The sequence below is a fragment of the Alligator mississippiensis genome, chromosome 6 (assembly GCF_030867095.1).
Source record: "Alligator mississippiensis isolate rAllMis1 chromosome 6, rAllMis1, whole genome shotgun sequence".
In the NCBI taxonomy this organism is placed as follows: domain Eukaryota; kingdom Metazoa; phylum Chordata; order Crocodylia; family Alligatoridae; genus Alligator; species Alligator mississippiensis.
This window is the reverse complement of record NC_081829.1, coordinates 6,601,599-6,619,678: the sequence shown is the minus strand read 5'-3', so window position 1 is coordinate 6,619,678 and position 18,080 is coordinate 6,601,599. Positions and strand designations below refer to the sequence as shown.

The 18,080-nt window shown below is 47.6% G+C and overlaps 2 protein-coding genes across 2 annotated transcripts in view; one reads left to right on the top strand and one right to left on the bottom strand.

Moving 5' to 3' along the window:
* SMAP2 (small ArfGAP2) overlaps window positions 1-8,328 on the top strand; it is a 32,811-nt gene extending 24,483 nt beyond the window's left edge. The window contains exons 4-10 of the mRNA XM_006259792.4: window positions 38-116; window positions 620-706; window positions 2,129-2,210; window positions 4,489-4,595; window positions 4,705-4,870; window positions 5,222-5,544; window positions 7,060-8,328. Of these exons, the coding sequence (XP_006259854.2) occupies window positions 38-116; window positions 620-706; window positions 2,129-2,210; window positions 4,489-4,595; window positions 4,705-4,870; window positions 5,222-5,544; window positions 7,060-7,185 (970 nt within the window). The 3' untranslated portion in view covers window positions 7,186-8,328. The remainder of the gene's footprint in view (window positions 1-37; window positions 117-619; window positions 707-2,128; window positions 2,211-4,488; window positions 4,596-4,704; window positions 4,871-5,221; window positions 5,545-7,059) is intronic.
* A 1,178-nt stretch (window positions 8,329-9,506) lies between these two features.
* RIMS3 (regulating synaptic membrane exocytosis 3) overlaps window positions 9,507-18,080 on the bottom strand; it is a 28,382-nt gene continuing 19,808 nt past the window's right edge. The window contains exon 6 of the mRNA XM_019487946.2: window positions 9,507-18,004. Within this exon, the coding sequence (XP_019343491.1) occupies window positions 17,792-18,004 (213 nt within the window). The 3' untranslated portion in view covers window positions 9,507-17,791. The remainder of the gene's footprint in view (window positions 18,005-18,080) is intronic.

Genomic DNA, 18,080 nt, shown 5'->3' with positions numbered 1-18,080 from the left:
ACTCTTGAACGATTCCTCCTTAACAAGCCTCTTGCAGAGCTGTGGAGGGCTTCATTCGGGATAAATATGAAAAGAAGAAATACATGGACCGAAGTATCGATATCGGCATTTTCAGGGTTAGTGTCTAAATACCTTCACTTTCATAAAAGAAGCTTTGAAGATGCATCTTTTCTTGTTCGATTCTGAGCTGATAACTCTCTATCAGTTGGCAGCCATACAGGACTAGTATTTATTTGCTTAACAGTTTTAACGTTTTACTTAATAGTGACACTGCTGAAAATATGGATTTCTTAGAAGTGTTGTAGTGGGATCATACACCCTTTTCCAAAGGGAGAGTGTATCTAGGTCATTTATATGTTGCCTGTTTTTATTATGAGTGTAAAACTATTGTGTGAATGTGCTGAAAACTGATTGTAATCTCTCATGCAAAGCACTAGGGAAACCTGTTTGTTTGCAGATGGGGAAATGATGTTTACAAGGCAAACGAGATGTTCTTATCTGTCAGCATGAAAAAGTGGCGTGAAAACCGCGTGGAAAACTAGAACTTCTATTTTTTTTTATTTCAACTTTCTCCCAATGCTGTCAACTGCAACTTCCCCTTCTGTCTGCCTTGATACAGAAAGAAAAGGACGACAAATGGAAGAGGAGTGGCGAGCCCTCATCAGAGAAGAAACTGGAGCCCATAATCTTTGAGAAAGTGAAAATGGTAAAAACAAACGTTGTCGCGAGTCTGTTGTGAAGGGCTGATTTGGAAAGGCGGGTTTCTTTAAGCAGGGTAGGGGTAATACCATACAGATCGAGACTTTCCTGGGCTCTGATCAAGGAGAAATTGATGCCTCAACTAAATTGCTGGCTTGATGATTTGTGGTCCTGTTTCTCATCTACAACAGTGGTCAGGATCTAGTGGTTAAGGAAAGGAGAAACTTTTTTTTTTCCCCCAAATTTTGGAAATTCTGAATGTCTTCTACCATCCCTGTCTTCTGAACCTGGATTGTTAACTGGCTCCTCTTCCCTTTCCAATCTAGCAGCAGGGCTTATCCCTATAGTTGAAGCCCTGTGAAGGTAAATTATAAGTGGGCAACAAGAAACATCGTTTTTTGTTAGACTTAATTTCCAAACGGCTTGCCCAGCACGGTACATCTCTCTTATCTTCAAGAGTGATAGTTTCCATTTCCCTTCAATTAAAGAGAAGGCATGAACAGACTAATTGGGTATAGCCATGTCTGCACTATGCCTTCAGGAATAAAGACCTTTTCTTTCTGCCCTGCCATGCCAATCTAAGCAACTGCTTGAATCCTGGACTGTGTTCAGGATACACCAGCCACAGCTTATGTTGATGATAAAACCTAAACTGGCTTTTTATCCCATAAAGGGGATTGTGGACCAGTCCAGCTGAGGGAGAGCTGTCTCTGTGGAAAAAATGAACTTGCATCTATTTTTACTTCTAACTGACCTGATACATCTGTCAAATCATCTGCAGCTGATTAAGTGCCCGAATACCTAGTTACAGAACTACAGCTGCGGGCTGGCTTTTCAAATGCAGCTGGATGATGCTTGTAAAACATGCAGGGCTGTAAGTGGAGTTTCTTGTGATGTGAAGCTTGACTGGATCAGCTGCAAGAGAGGAAGAGCAAGGTTGTGCTCTGAGACCTGGAAGCCTTTGCAGTCTGATCCCTTCTATAATGGGACTGATCTACTACCTTGCTGAGGGTCACTTAAAGGTGCCTCAGGTGACAACATGAATACCTTGAAATTCAGCCTCTCTGCCATGCTTCGTAGCAGAAGGCACAAATGTGTGACATTCCCTTTACATGGCTAGTTCTATATAAGCTATATGGGACTGATCCAGCAATCCTAGGAAAGTCTTTTGAGTCAGCAGTGGTTAAAGTCATGCCCCTGACATTCCCCTTTGGGTATCCGGTTTTGGGCTTGTGGCTTCGGTCCTTATAGAGGTTGGCTGACCAGGGTTTGAGAGCCCGCTCAGTTTGAATTGAATCAATACAGTGTTAAACAAGGCTTTTCTGAATTTGATCTCCATTACTTTAACTGAGTAAAAGCAAGTTTTGAATCAGTGAAAGGCTTTTGATGTCTGACTGTCTTGTCTTGTCTTGTCTTGTTTTGATTTAAGCCTCAAAAGAAAGAAGAAACGCAACAAGCCAGGAAAAGTCCCCCGAAATCAACTGAACCTGTAGTGGACTTGTTGGGACTTGGTAAGGGAACCCTTAAAGAGCATTTTATAGCCCCCTTGGAAAGTGCTGAATCTTTTAGAGAGATTCTCAGGGTAATACTCTGTGGCCTGGAGGCTGCCCCTCCAACATCTCAAATGCCCTCTAACTTCTCTTTTAACAATCCTCTTGAGATAAGTAGGACAAACATGTGCTTCCAGAAGCAAGGGTGACAGCTTGTGGTGCACACTTGTTTGAAGGCTTTTCTAATGCAAAGCCAGAGATGATCTAACTGGAGGGTCTGACACTAATGATGCAGGGAAGGCCACTCTTAATGGTGATCTCTCATAAGTGTTTTGATACACGTGCCTGGGGTCATATTTGCAGGTCTGCTGAGGTGCATGCCTCTAGGGAGATGACCGCTACTGTAGGCTATGTATTCTCTGAGAGCTCTTGCCCATCATAGTTAGGCCGAGCCCTGCGTTATCATAATGAATCTTAGAAACTTTTATTAAATCTACATAATGCAGTCTTGCTGCTCAATCATAGTCTGGCAGATGCTAGTTCTCATTTTATCAGTGTGGAGTGAAGGCAGAGGCCTCCATGCCAAGTGGCAGGCTGTACTGAGTCCTTATTGTCTCTCTCTTGTGCATTTGGGATCCTCTCCTGAGATCATTTGTAGATAAGGAGTGAGCAAAATTGCAGCTTGCCAGCTGATTGGATCTGGCTTGCAGGGGGTGCCCACCAGTTGGTTGGATCCAGCCCATGGTGCTCAGCATGGGGCTGAGCTCCACACAGGGCAGCCCACACTGTGCTCCAGCCCATATCTGCCAGTCCTGGTCTGGGCCAGGGCACACAACTTCCAGCAAGGCTACTTCTGGTGCAGCTTCAGCCACACACGTGCTGCTTAGCTCTCCTCGCCTCCCGCAGCAGCTCCTGCTGCACCACTCCAGGTAGAGTGGGCAGCTTCTGCCCTAGCGCGTAGGGCTCTGGCTCCAGCTTCTGGCCGCCTCCCAGCCACTCCACCCAGCTGGCATGGGTGGCTGTGTAGATGGGAAGCAGCCTGGAGCTTCAGCAGAGTGGCTCCTGCCCCAGCGTGCGGGGCTCCATCTCCAGCTCTGGGGTAGGAGCTGCCCAGCGGAAGCTCCTGGCTGCCTTCCACCCACTTGGCCGCCCATGACTGGTGGGTGGAAGGCAGCCTGGAGCTGGAGCCCTGTGTGCTAGGGCTGAAGCTCCCAGCTTCCTTACACCCACTCAGCTGCCCAGCACAGGTGGTCGAGTGTGTGGAAGTCACCTAGGAGCTGGAGTGCCACATGCTAGGGCAGGAGGTTCCCGGCTACTTTCCACCCAATCAGCCACCCACACTGGGTGAGCAGTGGCTGGGAGGCAGGGGCATGCAGGGGACAGATTCGATCCCAGCCTGGCCTGCCTGTCCTGCTCCCCACCCTCCTGCAGCCCCATCCCACATAGAGAGTTTTGGTTAATTGTTGCAGGGGGCAGGGGTGCTGACCCAGACCCCCAACTCATCAGAACTCCCTGTGTGACCCCCCCCAGCCCAAGTAATTGCTCACCCCTATTGCAGATGTTAAGCTGACTTCTAAGTTGTTTTATTATTATTTTAAAAATGTAAGTGGCCTGGAAAACCTAAAAATGTTAAAATACTCAGTGAACAAGTAACTTTCTATGTTGAGGCATATAACTGCCATTGGGGTCCTAGGTTTCTGATCCTGAACAGAGCACTTCCACCCTTAATGTTTGCACTATCTTAAGCGAGTTCATAGTTCAAAGTGTTTCCAGCTCACCTTTTTGGACTGTTTTAGCATGAAATGCTCTTCTGCCACAGTAGGCACTTGGGCTGACACACTGCGATGCTGCGAGTCAATGCTTCCGTGATTATTACACAGTTCGGCGGCTGAGTTGTGAAACGCTGTCAGGGAAAGACGCTTGTGCGTCCTAGTCCCTCTGCAGATGAGTGATGGAACTACCATTCCTGAAGCACGTTGGAGGGTTTTGCTTCAACAACTAGTGCAGCTTGAGCGCTGCAGCAAAACCTCTCTGTGGCTTCCCTCACCTGGTGCCTGTGCCATACTATGTGTGCACTGTACTTGCTTCCACCGGCTCGGGCAGCTCTCAAGGCTGACGGGGGAAGGTGGAGTTGGCTCTCAAAACAGTGAGCATTGCCTAAAATAACTGACAGCTCAAGAAACTGAGCTGAGAGCCTCAATCCCTAATGGCTGCACACTGGTTTTGTGCCCAGCCAAATCAATAGCTAGGGGTATTAGTGGTCTCTGATGCCTTCCCCCTGTACCTTTCTCTTTCCCAGATGCTCCTGTGACCAGCACTGTTCCAAATGGCAGGCCTAGCAGTTTAGAAAAGGATCTTGATCTCTTTGCCTCTGTGGGATCAAACTCTGTCTCTGACTCCAGAAAGGTAAGGGGGTGGAGGAGGGGGTGGGATGTGACGGTCCTCAAACACAGCTAGATTCCTAGCAGGGCTGTATGTTGGGATCAGCCTACTGCACTCTCCTTTTCACCCCCAGGTCGTTGGTTCCATGCCATCAGCGGGAAGTGCTGGGTCTGTTCCTGAAAACCTGAATTTGTTTCCTGAGCCAGGGAGCAAAGCGGAGGAGACAGGAAAGAAACAGCTCTCCAAGGACTCCATCCTTTCTCTCTATGGTTCCCAGACACCTCAGATGCCCGCTCAAGGTACTGTACATCCTAAGGGGGGGAAGGAGAGGAAAGGTTGTGCTGGCTGAGGTGTTTCGAGCAATGCACCGTAACCGAACAAACTGCTCTGAAATGTGTGTAGTGCCACACCTTGGATTCTTGTGGTCCCTTTTACAATGGATGTGGGCATCTCCTTGACTCAGGTATCAAATGTGCTGCTTATGGGCTGGGCCTTCTAAAGGGGCCTGATACAATGCTGGGTGAGTTTGGCCTTCTGCTCCCCACTACTGAGACAAAGCACAAGAAAACGGGAGTACCATCAAGTGGGAGGGCACGTGGTGGACAGCGTCAGGTTCTTCCTTGCCACTCACATCCCTGTCCTCTTTGCAGGTGCAATGTTCATGGCCCCTGCTCAGGTGACGTACCCTGCAGCCGCGTACAGTGGTTTTCCAGGCGTCACTCCACCCAGCAACATGATGGGAGGCATGATGGCACCGCCCGTAGGAATGATGCCACAGCCTGGCGCTGCAGGGATGGTGACTCCTATGGCCATACCAGCTGGATATGTAGGTAGCATGCAGGCAGCCGTCATCGGTGTTCCCAACGGCATGATGGCCACGCAGCAAGCTGGGTACGTAGCGGGCATGGCAGCAGTACCGCAGCCAGTGTATGGCGTGCAACCAGCACAGCAGCTGCAGTGGAACCTAGCTCAGGTGAGAGGGTTGTCATCATCTCATGATCTGGGGGCTTAAACGTTTCTGTCACCAAAGGGTCTTTCTAAGCATATTGCACATAATCTAATTCTGCCAGTGGCATGGAAAGAGGATGTTCCTGCTTGGAGATGGGCAGCTTCTCTGGAGTGTGAGTAAGATGCTGACAGCCTGGAATAAACATGGGTGTCCTGGCACTTAGTCTAGTGACTGGACCAGGCCGTTTCTGCTCACATTTCTCTGGTAGGATGTGAAACGGTTGGCTTTTTCAGGAGGTAACAGCTCTTTTGCTGTCTTGATCAAATGTACAGGCAACATTGGAATAGAAACATGCATGTTTTTCTAATCTCTGGGAAAGTTTATCTACATGGGACTTACTTTAATGGAGCCCAGTTATGGATGAGAACGTGTAGTGATTGATCGTGGCCTAACTGCCGTAATGGGGGAGATGACATACAATCTGTACCTCTGTGGCAGGGATGGACTAGATCAGCCTAACCTATTTATGTGGGGGGTTACCCAAACAGCCTGGTAAGCAAGGCCAAAATAGCAGGGGACGTTACTTGAGCAGACTGGGTCGCTGCTGTAGATAAGCCAGCTCAACTAGCCCATGCTGATGCTCTTAGCTCTGATGCCTATTTCCAGGCTTATCAGTTTGCCAGAGCTTGTAAAATGAACACCTGCAGAAGCAACGTGCGTGGCTGATTCTTCCCCTGTTTAAAGTCTATTGCTGCATTGCATCTGTCACTTGGAATAGGCTCAGAAAGGGGTGACACTCCCGTATTGGTATAATTAGACTGGGACTTGGTCTGGGTGTAGCAGTTCACTGAGCCTGTGTAATTGGATTGAAAGTAACTCAGTCTAGCCTCCCTGGACACCTAGGAAATGAGATTGTACTGCCTTGATTTTAGCCTCGCTATGTAGCAAAATCTCCATTAAATTGAGCGCTCGCAGCTAATTTTCCTGCAGATGGGGGCTAGATTCCTTCGTTGTCCTTGAGTTGCACTGCTTTCCCCACTTGCCTCTGGAAGGCACATGCCTGATAAAGCACTTTGGCATCTACTTGGTGTGAACATGTACCCTAGTACTTTTATTGCGTAGCAGGTTGTGCCCCACTGATGCAGTTTGCTCGGCTGTTCCACTGCAGCTCTTAGCAGTCGCATCCGTGCAGCTGATGAGAGAAGCGGCGCCCTTTGCTGTCACTGCCCACAACCAAGCATGCCTCCACAGTCCTGTGCAGCTGTTAGCTGCAGCTGTGTGACCCCCTGCCCCCCCCCCCCCCCCGAGCCATTTTGCAAACCCTTATTTCTGCAAGGGTAGGAGGGAAGCTAGGAACCCGACCTGTGAAAAACCCAGGTTCTGCTGTACCGCAAGTCAGCGGCATTAAGCACATGCTTGAAGTCCAAGCACGTACCAAAGTACTGTTCTAGGCAGGAAGCCTGAACTCGTGTCTGGTTGGTATTGGAATGGCTTCCCTGACTGACCTGGCCTTGATTTGTCTCCTCTCCTCCTCCTCAGATGACCCAGCAGATGGCTGGGATGAACTTTTATGGCGCTAATGGCATGATGGGATATGGACAGTCAATGGGCGGAGGAAGTGCCCAGGGAAGCAATCAAACCCTCAGCACTCAGATGTGGAAATAACCCCCCCTGCGTTCTGACCACTTCTCTGCCTTCGTTCGTTCGTTTTTTTGTTTTTTTTGTTTGTTTTTTAACTGCTCCATGAGACATTCAGGGTTTTGGGGGTTTTTTCCCTTTCTGATGCTCTGCTCAGCCTGAGCCTCTCTTTCCATAACTGAGACCCATCTCTGCCTTGTTTGCTGTCAATGCTACAGCGAAACAACAGTGGCCAGAACACCACTTGCAGCTCCCCTGCACTCTGCACAGTCAATGCACGCTCGGAGGGGCCATCTCTTCCCCCTTGAGCACACGCACACGGCTTCACTAATGCTTCTGGGATCGTCTCTGCATTCAGAGAAAAGGATGTCCTGGAGAAATTGTGACTGAAATAGTGGATTAAGTGTTTAGTACTGTCTGCACTTACAGGCCTTTTTAGAAATCACTTAAGCAGTGGTACTAGGTGGGGCAGGGGGCGGGTGGCTAATGAGGGAAAGCCTTTATTTGGTGCTGAGGAACGGGATTTTAATACAACCCAAACCCTGAGGGGCAAGAGAGTCTTGCCACTTGTGTTTTTTTTTCTTTGCTGTGGAGTTGTCTGGAGCTGAGGCCTTGCTGGGCTTGGCTGGTCAACCGTCATTGGAACCAAAGTCATTTCGAAGGCCCCTGCTGTGAGCCAGCGGGATCTCCCACGGCGCGGGGCACAAACCGTTGGGAATGTGAAACTTGCACTTCTTCAGAGTGGCTTTTTTTTTTTTTTCCCCCCTGTCTAATCTGTGGTGTTGATGTATTTAAAATGAGCAAGCAAACTTTTAATGAACTAACCAAGAGAATTTAATTTATCAAGGGCCAAGAGCTTGTCGTAAAGCTTTTTCTTACACTTTAAAAAGTGATTCTGACATCCTAATTTATACTTTTTTTCATATCGCTTTTTTTTTGTTTTGTTTTGTTCCTATGTGATCCCAGTTCCTGGCTATCTCTTGACCTTCTGGTCTCTAAGTATAGAAAAGTGGGTGCGTCAGACTTTCTTTTCTTTCCATCACATCCACATCCCTAGAAAACATTCGCTTGAAAGACTTCATCAGTGTGAAATAAAAAGTGAGAAGCTCTCGGTTTACTTTATCCTGTGTATATGTAAATTCCTTAATAAAATATTGCAGTGAAACATCAGCTGACTTCATAACCTTGTTTTGCTTTCCACCTATTTCATTCTAGATCTGAGATGCAGGTGAGACGGCGAGTTAATCGTCTAGGCGCACGGTTTGGATTCGTAGTTGATTAGTTCAATCTCCTTTTTATTCCTCGGTGGGGATATAACCAGATTGTACACTGTAATCTCATCCGGAAATTTATCTGAAGGCCCTGTGCTATATCTTTGTCTAGCTGTGTAACATATGTTAACCAGAGCTGTCGGCAAACCCTGTGTGAATTAACTCTTTTAGTTGAGAGAATAATTATTCTAACTATAAGAGTGTTCTGATTTATTTTTGCGGATTTTTTTTTTGAATAGCAAATCAAGCAGGACTTGGAAACCTGGTCGACACAGTGGACCTGCTCAAACTGCAGCAAGTTACAAAGCTCTAGCTCCGTTCCCCTGATCGGTGTTTTGATCCAGAACTGAATTCAAACAGTTTTTATGATAATGCAGTGGACGAATGGATAGTCCAGCATGTAAAACTCAAAGTCTCTACTCCATTTGTTAATAGGGCACTAAACATCTAACTGGTGTATATATATAGGCTCTGGAAAAGTACCCTCCTAAACTTCTGCAGAGGACAGGTACTGCAGGATTGGGGACGGGCATTGTCCTGACTCTTACTATGGAGAACTTTATTTTTGTTTTTTCCACTGCAGGTGTGTTGAGTTTGAAAGCATCTACTGCTATAACAAAGCTGGCATACTGGACAGGAGAGGAGTGATCTAATATAAGTCAAATCCTGCTCACACAGTACTACCTCATTAAGGAGGGTGCCCCTTCGGCTCTTATTGGAAAACTATTTTAAATGGTTACCTTCTGCTAAATCCTGCATCCCTACCAAGCACTGGGTGATGAAGGCACGTACCTTGGTAAGAATAGCTTTTGCCGTGTAACTGCCTAACAACAGTTTCAGTCCTTGTAGCTCAGGTTAACCGATGACTGCATCACAGTCTTCCCATGCTCTAATCAACTTGATGCATGCCTATGACCTTGGCCATTCCTCTGGCAGTGCACTCTGCTCCTTTCTTCCCCGTCCGCCCCCAAGCCCCTGCCTTCTCAATCATGCAAAGCCCTTCACTTGATGTGCGGGGTCAGAGGTGGAATGTCTTGCATACAAAATATTCTGCAATCCAAACACAGGAGAAGCAAGCAGTTTTCAAACTGGCTTTTAATCGTCTTTACTTGCTGCCCGAATACTGTACATGCAGGTAGAAGCCAATGAAGAATGTGAACATCTCGCTCTTTGTTTTTTGTTTAGTTTCTCCTTGGAAAATTGGCTAAGAATATCTTACAAAATAGCGTGCACCCTCCCAAGTCATCAAGTCTTGCTGCATATAAACCACAAATATACAAGGAGTTTTACATTAGGAAAGACCACGCACATATATAAAACATTACATAGCACAGGTAGAAAATTGCCATTTGCTTTTGAAATCTACTACCTTTCTCGAGTACCCATCACAAGCCCATCCCCGTGTCTCCAACCATGGAATGGGAGTGAGAATAATTCACCCCTTCTGTGATGATTTATTTTTTCCCTTATCTAATGTCAAGTAGTTTGTTTCTGAATCTGTCATTAAGCCAAGAAGCTTATTTCAAAACTGAAAACGAGGGACGTAAGAGCTCCATCGATAAAAGCAGCCAGACCTGACCTGTGCTAGCTAAGCTGCTTTCTTCCCTGCGGCATAAATGCCCATCCCAACCCTGAAGTGCCCAGGTGCTGTTACAGATGTTAACTGCTCTCCTTTTGACTTTCAAATGGAAAAGTTTATAAAGCTTGCTGAAGACAGTAAGCACCTCTGGTTTTTGCCACTGAGTTGGGTAGAACTAAAACATCTCTACTATTTAAATTTTGTACTTATGGGAGTTTGAGGCATTTCTGTTGCTTGAGGTCCAATGTCCCTCTTTACTACTGTTCTGAATTGAGGGAAGGTAGTGAGTTTTGGCTGGCTTAGTTTGGAGCAAGGTCCATACGATACGTTGCAACAGGATCACCTTCAATTCAAACACAGCTGGAAGGCTGTAGCGATCCAGTTAGCTTAAAAATACCTGTCTTGCTTTTGGCTTCCCAAAAGGAAGCTTAGCTCTAGGAACTGAGCTGCTTTTGGTCATTCATGCCTGGCTGGGAGCATTAGGCTTCCAGCAGATCTTCAGGAACTACCCAAACACTTGCTGAACATCGGACCCAAAGATGTCCTTCCTGCTCAGGTGTGCTAATAGCTCCTTAAATCATCTCATTTCCCTTTTTAAATTAGGAGTCTGGCCAAGGTTGAAAAGGATGATCTACCCTTACTTAAGCACAGAGTGAGGGTAGGACTTCTCAAAAACCCTGCAGTTCACGGGAAGCAAGAGTCTTGCCTTTTGCTGACACTTGTGCTCTAGGTTATTTACAGGCAGATACTTTGGGAAAATCCCATCCTTGGTTTCTTCTTTTCCCTTTTTCTGCCTTAAGTAAGTTTGTATAGCTGAGCTACAAGCTCCTGAAAATAATGACAGATTCTTGGGTGTCGGGCACTGCTAGAGCGGCCCGCGTACTTGTTAGTATTACGCTGTTTTGAGGTGGGGAGTAGGACGGCATGATGGGGGGAGAATTTATTTAGCTTTTTAACTGCATGAAAAGATCAAGCCCTTTTAAGAAAACAAGGCCACCAACTTCAAAGTGCTAACGTTCAAGAGGCATTCGGTGCCAGAATACCTGGCCGGTTGGTTACAGAAGAGGGTAGTGCAGCTACCTCCAGAGAAAAATTAAAAAAAAGATGCCATTTCCAGCATCAAAACATTGCTTCAAGATCCTTGCTATAAACGTTAGGACACAATCCTCCCTTCTAGCAAGTGCTGGGACGTCTTGTCCATATCCAGTATGTGGACAACTGTCCCTTGAGGAACAGACGGGTCATCTGTGACTCTCCCTTCTCAAATTGAAGTAAAACCCCTCTGCTTCCTCCTAAGGCTTCCTCTTTCCACCTGCACTCAATGCAAATACTGTAGGGAGGGAGCAGGGTCCCCAAGCTCCCCCTTTTGTATAGCTGCTTAAAAGCCCTCAGATCTCACATCTGAGCCATGTTGACTTCATTGCTGGCCCTTAAAAATAAAAAAAGGAAGAAACTTTGCTGGATGAGGGAAAGGTCTAACATCCCCGTGTGCCAAAATAAGGGTAAGAGAAAAGGTGCTAGACCTTTTAGAGAAGAGGTGGAAGAATGGAAACCTCGAGGCCAATTTTGGCGGTGATGGTGTGTTGTCAAGCTGAATTATCCCACGCTCAAAAGAGCCTCGGCGCTTCTTGTATCCCTTACCCTTTAGCTTGGCAGTCGTTACCCAGTGTGACAAAGCAGGAGCAGACCCAGAAGCACAGGCTTTGGAGCAGATGCCCCAACACCCCTGCCCTTCATCACGGACATCTAAAATAAAAAACGAAACAGTACAACGCGCTGAACTAGTTATAAAAACATGAGGTATACTAATGATGCGAGTGCCGGAAGGGCCGAGTACTTGCACTGCTCGGTGCATCTCAGTGGCGATAGTGTTGTCCTGGGTCCAACGTCCAGGGAAACGCACTAGACACGTGACTGGGGTGGAGAGGATTGGTTTGGTAAATGGTGTGATGATGCCCATATAAACAGTGAGACGAATGGTCGGCCCCTTTACTGAACTTGCTTTCCGTTCTCAGGTCCCATCTCCAGAGTCTGTTTATTCCACAACGTACCGTCGCCACTTAATGTGACTGGCCGAGCAGATGGCTCTCCTCTGGACGTTGTTTGAGTAATAGGATTTCTGCTTTGTTCTATACAGGATGCCAATATTGATATTCCCCCCGCTCCCCTCCACTCTGGTTGCTAGCAGCCGCGTGCATGTCCAGGTTAGGTTCAAAGCAGGTATTTTCCTGGTAATAGGAAGCTTCCCTGCAGGCTGCCACAAGTGTAGCATACAACAGTCTTCAGTACTTGAACCTCCAGCCGGCTCCTTGGGTCCTAGCATGTCTTTGCATCCCCCACTAGCACAAGACAGAAGAAGACCTCCATTTGAAACCGCCTCATTGAGAGCCTTTTAGGACTGGCACAAATGGCAGCATCCCCTACCACGCCGTGTCACAAGTTGCTAACCGTTACTGGAAGGAAAGGAGTGATATTTTTTTTTGGCATGTATGTCTCTAGACGCTAAGCGCTCGCAGGAACTAGAGAAACGTGGCAACGTATTTCTGCCGTGGGTGATGGAAACAATAGCGGCCGTGCTTGGGATTCAACCGCTAAGAAGCACGGTGGCTAAAAGCATGTAAAAGGCTGGCATTTTTCAGTATGGGAATGCATCAAAAGGAGCGCCTGGATGTGTTTCACAAGCCACCTGCGTGGGCAACTGCTTTGAGTTTGTGTTTGAATCAACTGGAGATCATTGGAAAGGGGATTATTTGCCTGAATCAAAAACAGACCGGTGCTGTTTCTACAGATGGTCTTCCACCATAAAGGCCCTTAGATGATATGCTGATGCTATGTATTCCAGCAGTCACCGACACAATCGAGACTGTTTCAAGGCATTGGAAATACCTTCTCACGTGTGCATGCAAGGCTGGAAACAGTCTTTCAAGAAGCTGAGCAGATCAGATCTCCTATCAGCGAAAGCAATCCTGACCCAATTCCTTTGGCTAATAGCTTCCGTCTCGTCTCCGAAAAACCGATGCGTTTCGTATACAGACGAGCTGTTGTGAGGGCCATGTTCAGCACTGATAGCAGAGCTGGGGATGTGGCTGGGGTGGAGTACTTGTTATAATCTCAGTTGCACGTGGTATTTCCTGGTCCAGCTTCGTGGATTCTGAAATCTGTTGGCAAAACCGGGATGGCTCGATGCCTCCTTGGATTTGTTTTGCAAGACCGAGTCTCAGCTCCCACCACATTCATTCGTGCCTTTGCAAACGCCACGAAGCTGACAGCATTGTAATACATTGTCTGGTGAGGGCCCACCCTTTGCTCTTGCTGAATGGATTGGGGATGCCGGACAGCAAGTAGCTGCTAGATGGCTCCATATACTAGCAATAGGGCCTTAAACACTGATCTGCTTTAAAGCATCTTCACAGCATCGCCTAAAAGGAATGGGATTAAACAGTACCAGTCATGGATTCGAGTCACGTTCTCTTTCTTGCTAATGGTTCATGTAATCCTGCCCTTCCTTTCATTAAGGGTCTGTTAAACTTGTACAGCAAAACACAAAGCTTCCTCAACAGGCCCTGGCTTTACGGTTGCTCGCAACCTTGGAGCAGTCCCCGCTGTTCGTGTGAGCGCTTCCAGCTAGCCAATTCCTAATCGAGCTACCCAAGTCGGCACCTAGACCGTAGGCAAAGTTTCACTCCAGACCTAATTATGGCCAGTCAGGCCTATTGCTAGCTTCCAGCAAGCCTAGAGCCGATGCCGAGTTTGCATCAGAGCCACGCAGGGTTGCTCTTTATAGTACATGGTTGCAATGGGCTTTTGCTTGTAATTATTTGGGGTGGGGGATATTAATGCTGGGACTCAAGGGGAAGTCGTTTAGGCAGTTCATCTTTATAACTATCATAGGGTGCCCGGGGTGAGATCCTGACGTCTCTTATGCCAGCGCCGCTCCTCTCACCTCAGCTGTGTTGCTTCTGCTGCCCGCGAAATCAGCATTATTTCATAGCGCCGTGCTGTGCATGTCTTGCTGGCTTCCTGGGGGTTGGCTACAAAGAGGCAAAAAGAGACTGCAGACAGGTTCAGCTTAAGACAAGCCAGAGCCACTGGTGAGGTTTGCAACCTAGACAGATGTGGAGTCAGTCTTACCTGCCTTAGGGGCTCAAAACACCCTAGCCCTGATTGTTGCTGCTGTGGCCTGATCTCCTTGTACCCTGGCCAGCCACGGTACAGGCTCTCTGGGGGTTGCCAATCTTGGTGCCCCTCTTAAGTCCACCTGCCCCCCCTAGTTATGCTGCTGACACAAGCAATCCTCTGGGAAAGGGGTCGATATCCTGTCTTGATGGAAGAAATGATTGTGGGGTGGAGAGAAATGCCTAGCGGTAAGTAATGTTCAGTCAGATCATCTGTCCTTTGCCAATCGCATAACGCATAAAAAACGCCCTTTGCAGCGGACCGGTCCCTCGAGCCCCTCGGACAAAACCTTCCTGTCCGTTAGGTTGTGTTTTCTGTTTTATCATGTGCAGAAAAGCTGGGTCGAGCCTTTTGTCTGAGTGAGGAACGTGTCTGACCCTCGGTGTCATGCCAGAGGAAATAAAAGTTGCTGACGTCACAATGTAAACACGATACGCTCCAGTCTTTCTTTCTTTTTGTGTTTTTGCAACCTCCGCCCCCCTCAAAAAATCCCGGGAGCCTTTGTCCAGAAGCCCCTGAAGGTGAATGCAGATCTGACGGGCCCAACATGTGGTGCTGAGAGTGAAGCATCAAAAGGTTTGAAGGGGTTTCAGTCCATCTAGAGGATGGTGTCGGTCATCTAAAGTCCTTGGCCGGGTGGTTTTGTCTTGCCAGGACGTCTTGGTCAGCAGAAGAAATCGTCCCCGTGCTTTGCTTTCTGGCTGTATAGACTTGGTCTGTACTGGAAAGGAAACTGGAGTGGTATTTGTTCTGATCAGAGCGAATTGCATTCCCTCCAAAGCACAGTCTTTATTCATTAGAAAATAATAAAGCCACAGTGCTCGGGATTGTCCCTGGAGGTCCCAGGCATGTCCCTCGGAGCAAAGCGCTTTTGTTGTCTCGGTGCTGGATTTTCTGCTGTCAATGTGAATGGGCATTTCCAGCTGCTGCTTAGCAGACCTCTTTGGAGACTAGAGGCGTTCCTTTGTACGCTGTTGTCTCCTCCTTCTTGGTGGGCTACAGCTGTCCTGGAAGAAGTGGAGGAACAAGGCTTGACCACTTCAGCTCAAGCAAAGTGCTGTACTAGGGGGGAAACATCCCATGGAGTTGGAGGTGTCGCATCCCTTACATTGGTGATGAAGAGGATGGGGCTCTTTGTAAGGCTGTTGATGCTCACGGGAGCTAGGGAAAGCCAGCGAGATCTGCTGTAGCCAGTCTAAGCCAGAGACCAAAACTGCCTCTAAACTTTCATGTCAGCTTTTTCTCCGCTGAAATCAGACCTAGTCATTGCTCTAGCAAAAAAAAGGCAGGCGTTTTCTATCACTCGGATGATGTTAGCCTGAAGGAAGTAGGTAGTTCCCTTAAGTTTCCCTTTTCAGACACCTTCCTTCACGTATGTGCAAAAATCCAGTGCTCCGGAGCAACAAAAAAAAAACGAGTCCAGCCAGCCCATGTAGACCTTGAGTTACAGCTTCATGCCCTGGAAGAAACTTCAAATTTATGTCTTCATGTTCTTCTACTCCCAATGACTTGGGCACAGAATAGGCTCCCTCAAAGGCTCTGCTTGAGGTTAACCATACTGCGGTCCAGCAAGCAGCCTTTAGGTGTGAACTTGAGGATCGGCGCATATTGCTTGTGCCGTCACCCCATCCAGCATAGCAGACAAGCTGGGATACCTTGGGAGATGGGGACCGGGGAGCACTGAAAGTCATTTCTGGCCGTGGCTAGCCCCCTGCTCACAGCTCCGTTTGGTTTGGTAAAGTTGAAATCCAAAGTGCAGCAGAGCAGCTGAAATCCCTTGGCGCAGCATTGGAGAAATCATGGGTGGCGGTGGCGGTACACGAGACAACCGCCGTGCAGCAGGACGTTGCCAGCTAGCCATTTCCATTTTGTAGAGAGGACGGTTTCATAGTGGATTTCTTTCCTTTTAGGTTTATTGGTGTTTCTCTGTGGCAACAGGTTCTGGTAACTTCATCTTGGCTAATAATGCAAGAGGAACCATAGGTTGTGTCTTGTGCTCTGTGCATTGCAAACTGCTCTTCTTGCCTAAAAATAAATGAGCGAGTAACCCCAACTTTCATCTTAGCGGATTTGTCTCAAAGCCTGAAGGTTGGAGCTATCTCTTGTCCCCCTTCCAGTCTGATGACTGATCCGTCTCTGGTTTTTGGAAACTGATCCTTCAGGACAGTCCTTTTATAAGTATTTTTTTTTTTTTTTTTTAATGAAGAAACTGCAGTTTGTAGTGGTGTCTCCCCTGAGTATTTTCAGCAAATTTCATTAGGCACCTTCATAAAAAGCTTCCGTAATTCTCAGTTTTGCTACAAGAACTGGTCCACTTCGGGAACCAGAGTGCTGCTTAAAAAAATAAAAAGGAAGTAAAACAACTCATCGTTGTAATAAATTGAAAGCATTTAGATTTTAGTTTGTTCTTTTTTTCTTTGTAACCTATCCGTCATCCTAATTCCAGAACAGCAAGGGATGCTACTGAGATCTTGCCCCGTCGTGTACCGATGAGTCGAGGGTTGGAAAAAGGTGCATTCTGCCCTTCTTTCTGGTAAGCCCCCTGCTTGCTACTTGCCATTCGAGCAACTGAGGGTGGAAACGTTGAGACTTCAAGCTGGCCCCCATGCAGCTGTCGACGCGCAAGAAAGAGATTGATAAGGAGCTCAGTTCCTCCGTGGCTGCAATTTTCCCTTTTCCATCACCTTCTCCCTGTTTCAATTGCTGTGCGAGGCATCACAACGTCGACACGTCGAGAGGGGAAGGGGAGAGCCTGGCCGCTCATTTTAAAAGGTGACACGCAAGCGAGAACCATCACGGATGTAGGTTAAATGCACCTTGTTCTCCCCTCTCCTCTTTTGGCAGTTGCTTATCGTAGGCTACATGCTACCAAAAAAAGAAGCGTTCAACAGAATTGCTTGCACAATGTTTCGCGATCCGTGCCAGGAAACTAAGAAAACAGGAAGCAATGATGGATGTTTCCTGCGGGGTACGTAGAATGTCCCTTGGAGATATTGCAGAGTGGACAAGTGGGCTAAATTAGCACGTGGCAGGCTACATAAGATCATAAGATGCTACATTCCTTTAAAATAAATGAGTAGTGCTGAGTTAGATCTTTTTTTTTTTCTTTTTCCCCAAAAAAGCTACCTTTTTCCTCAAAGGAAAAATTTAAAATCGAGGGAAAACAAAACCAAGTTAGCATGCTACTTGCAGTCGGGTGGAGTGAACCGGATCAGAGAGGCTTGCGCCAGGTTTCTGGGTGGGAAATCCGTTGCGACGTCGGACTCCCGTTCAAAAACGACTCGATGAGTTGCCGTAACAGTCTTGGGGCTGGTAGTCACAGGACTTGCTCTGCATCACAGGGTTTTTGTTGGTTTTTGTTTTGTGTTTTTCTCTTGATTCTCCTTTTTTTCCCTTCCCGTCCCTGTCCCCTCGCTCCACATTCCCCCTCCCTGCACGTCGGGATGGCGAGGTCGGTGAGGAACGCGGCGAGAGAGCGTGTTTTTTTGGGGAAGGGGGGAAAAAAAGACAGAATATTTACAGCTGTTCCACAGAAATGTTTTGGTAGGTTGAGTTGCTTTCGTCCCCGTCCCCCCCCAGCCTCTCCCAACAGCCCCGATCCCCACCCCTACGGACAGGAAGGACTCGTGGAGCTTTCTAGAGAGGACTGGGAGAGGCGGCGGGTGAGCGGGCCGATACTGGAGTCTGCCAGCGAGGAGGTGGGGAAGAGTTTGTACCAGCCTGTGACCATGTTGGACAGGTCTAGCTCCTCCAAGACGATCTGCGCCATCCCCATGAAGCACTTGTGGTCCATGCGGCCGTAGTCTCCCCACACGATGACCTGAAGGGAAGAACAGGGGTTAGCTGGGTTGACCAAGTCCCATGCTTATAAGGAAAGCCTGGGAGAGCTGCGGTCA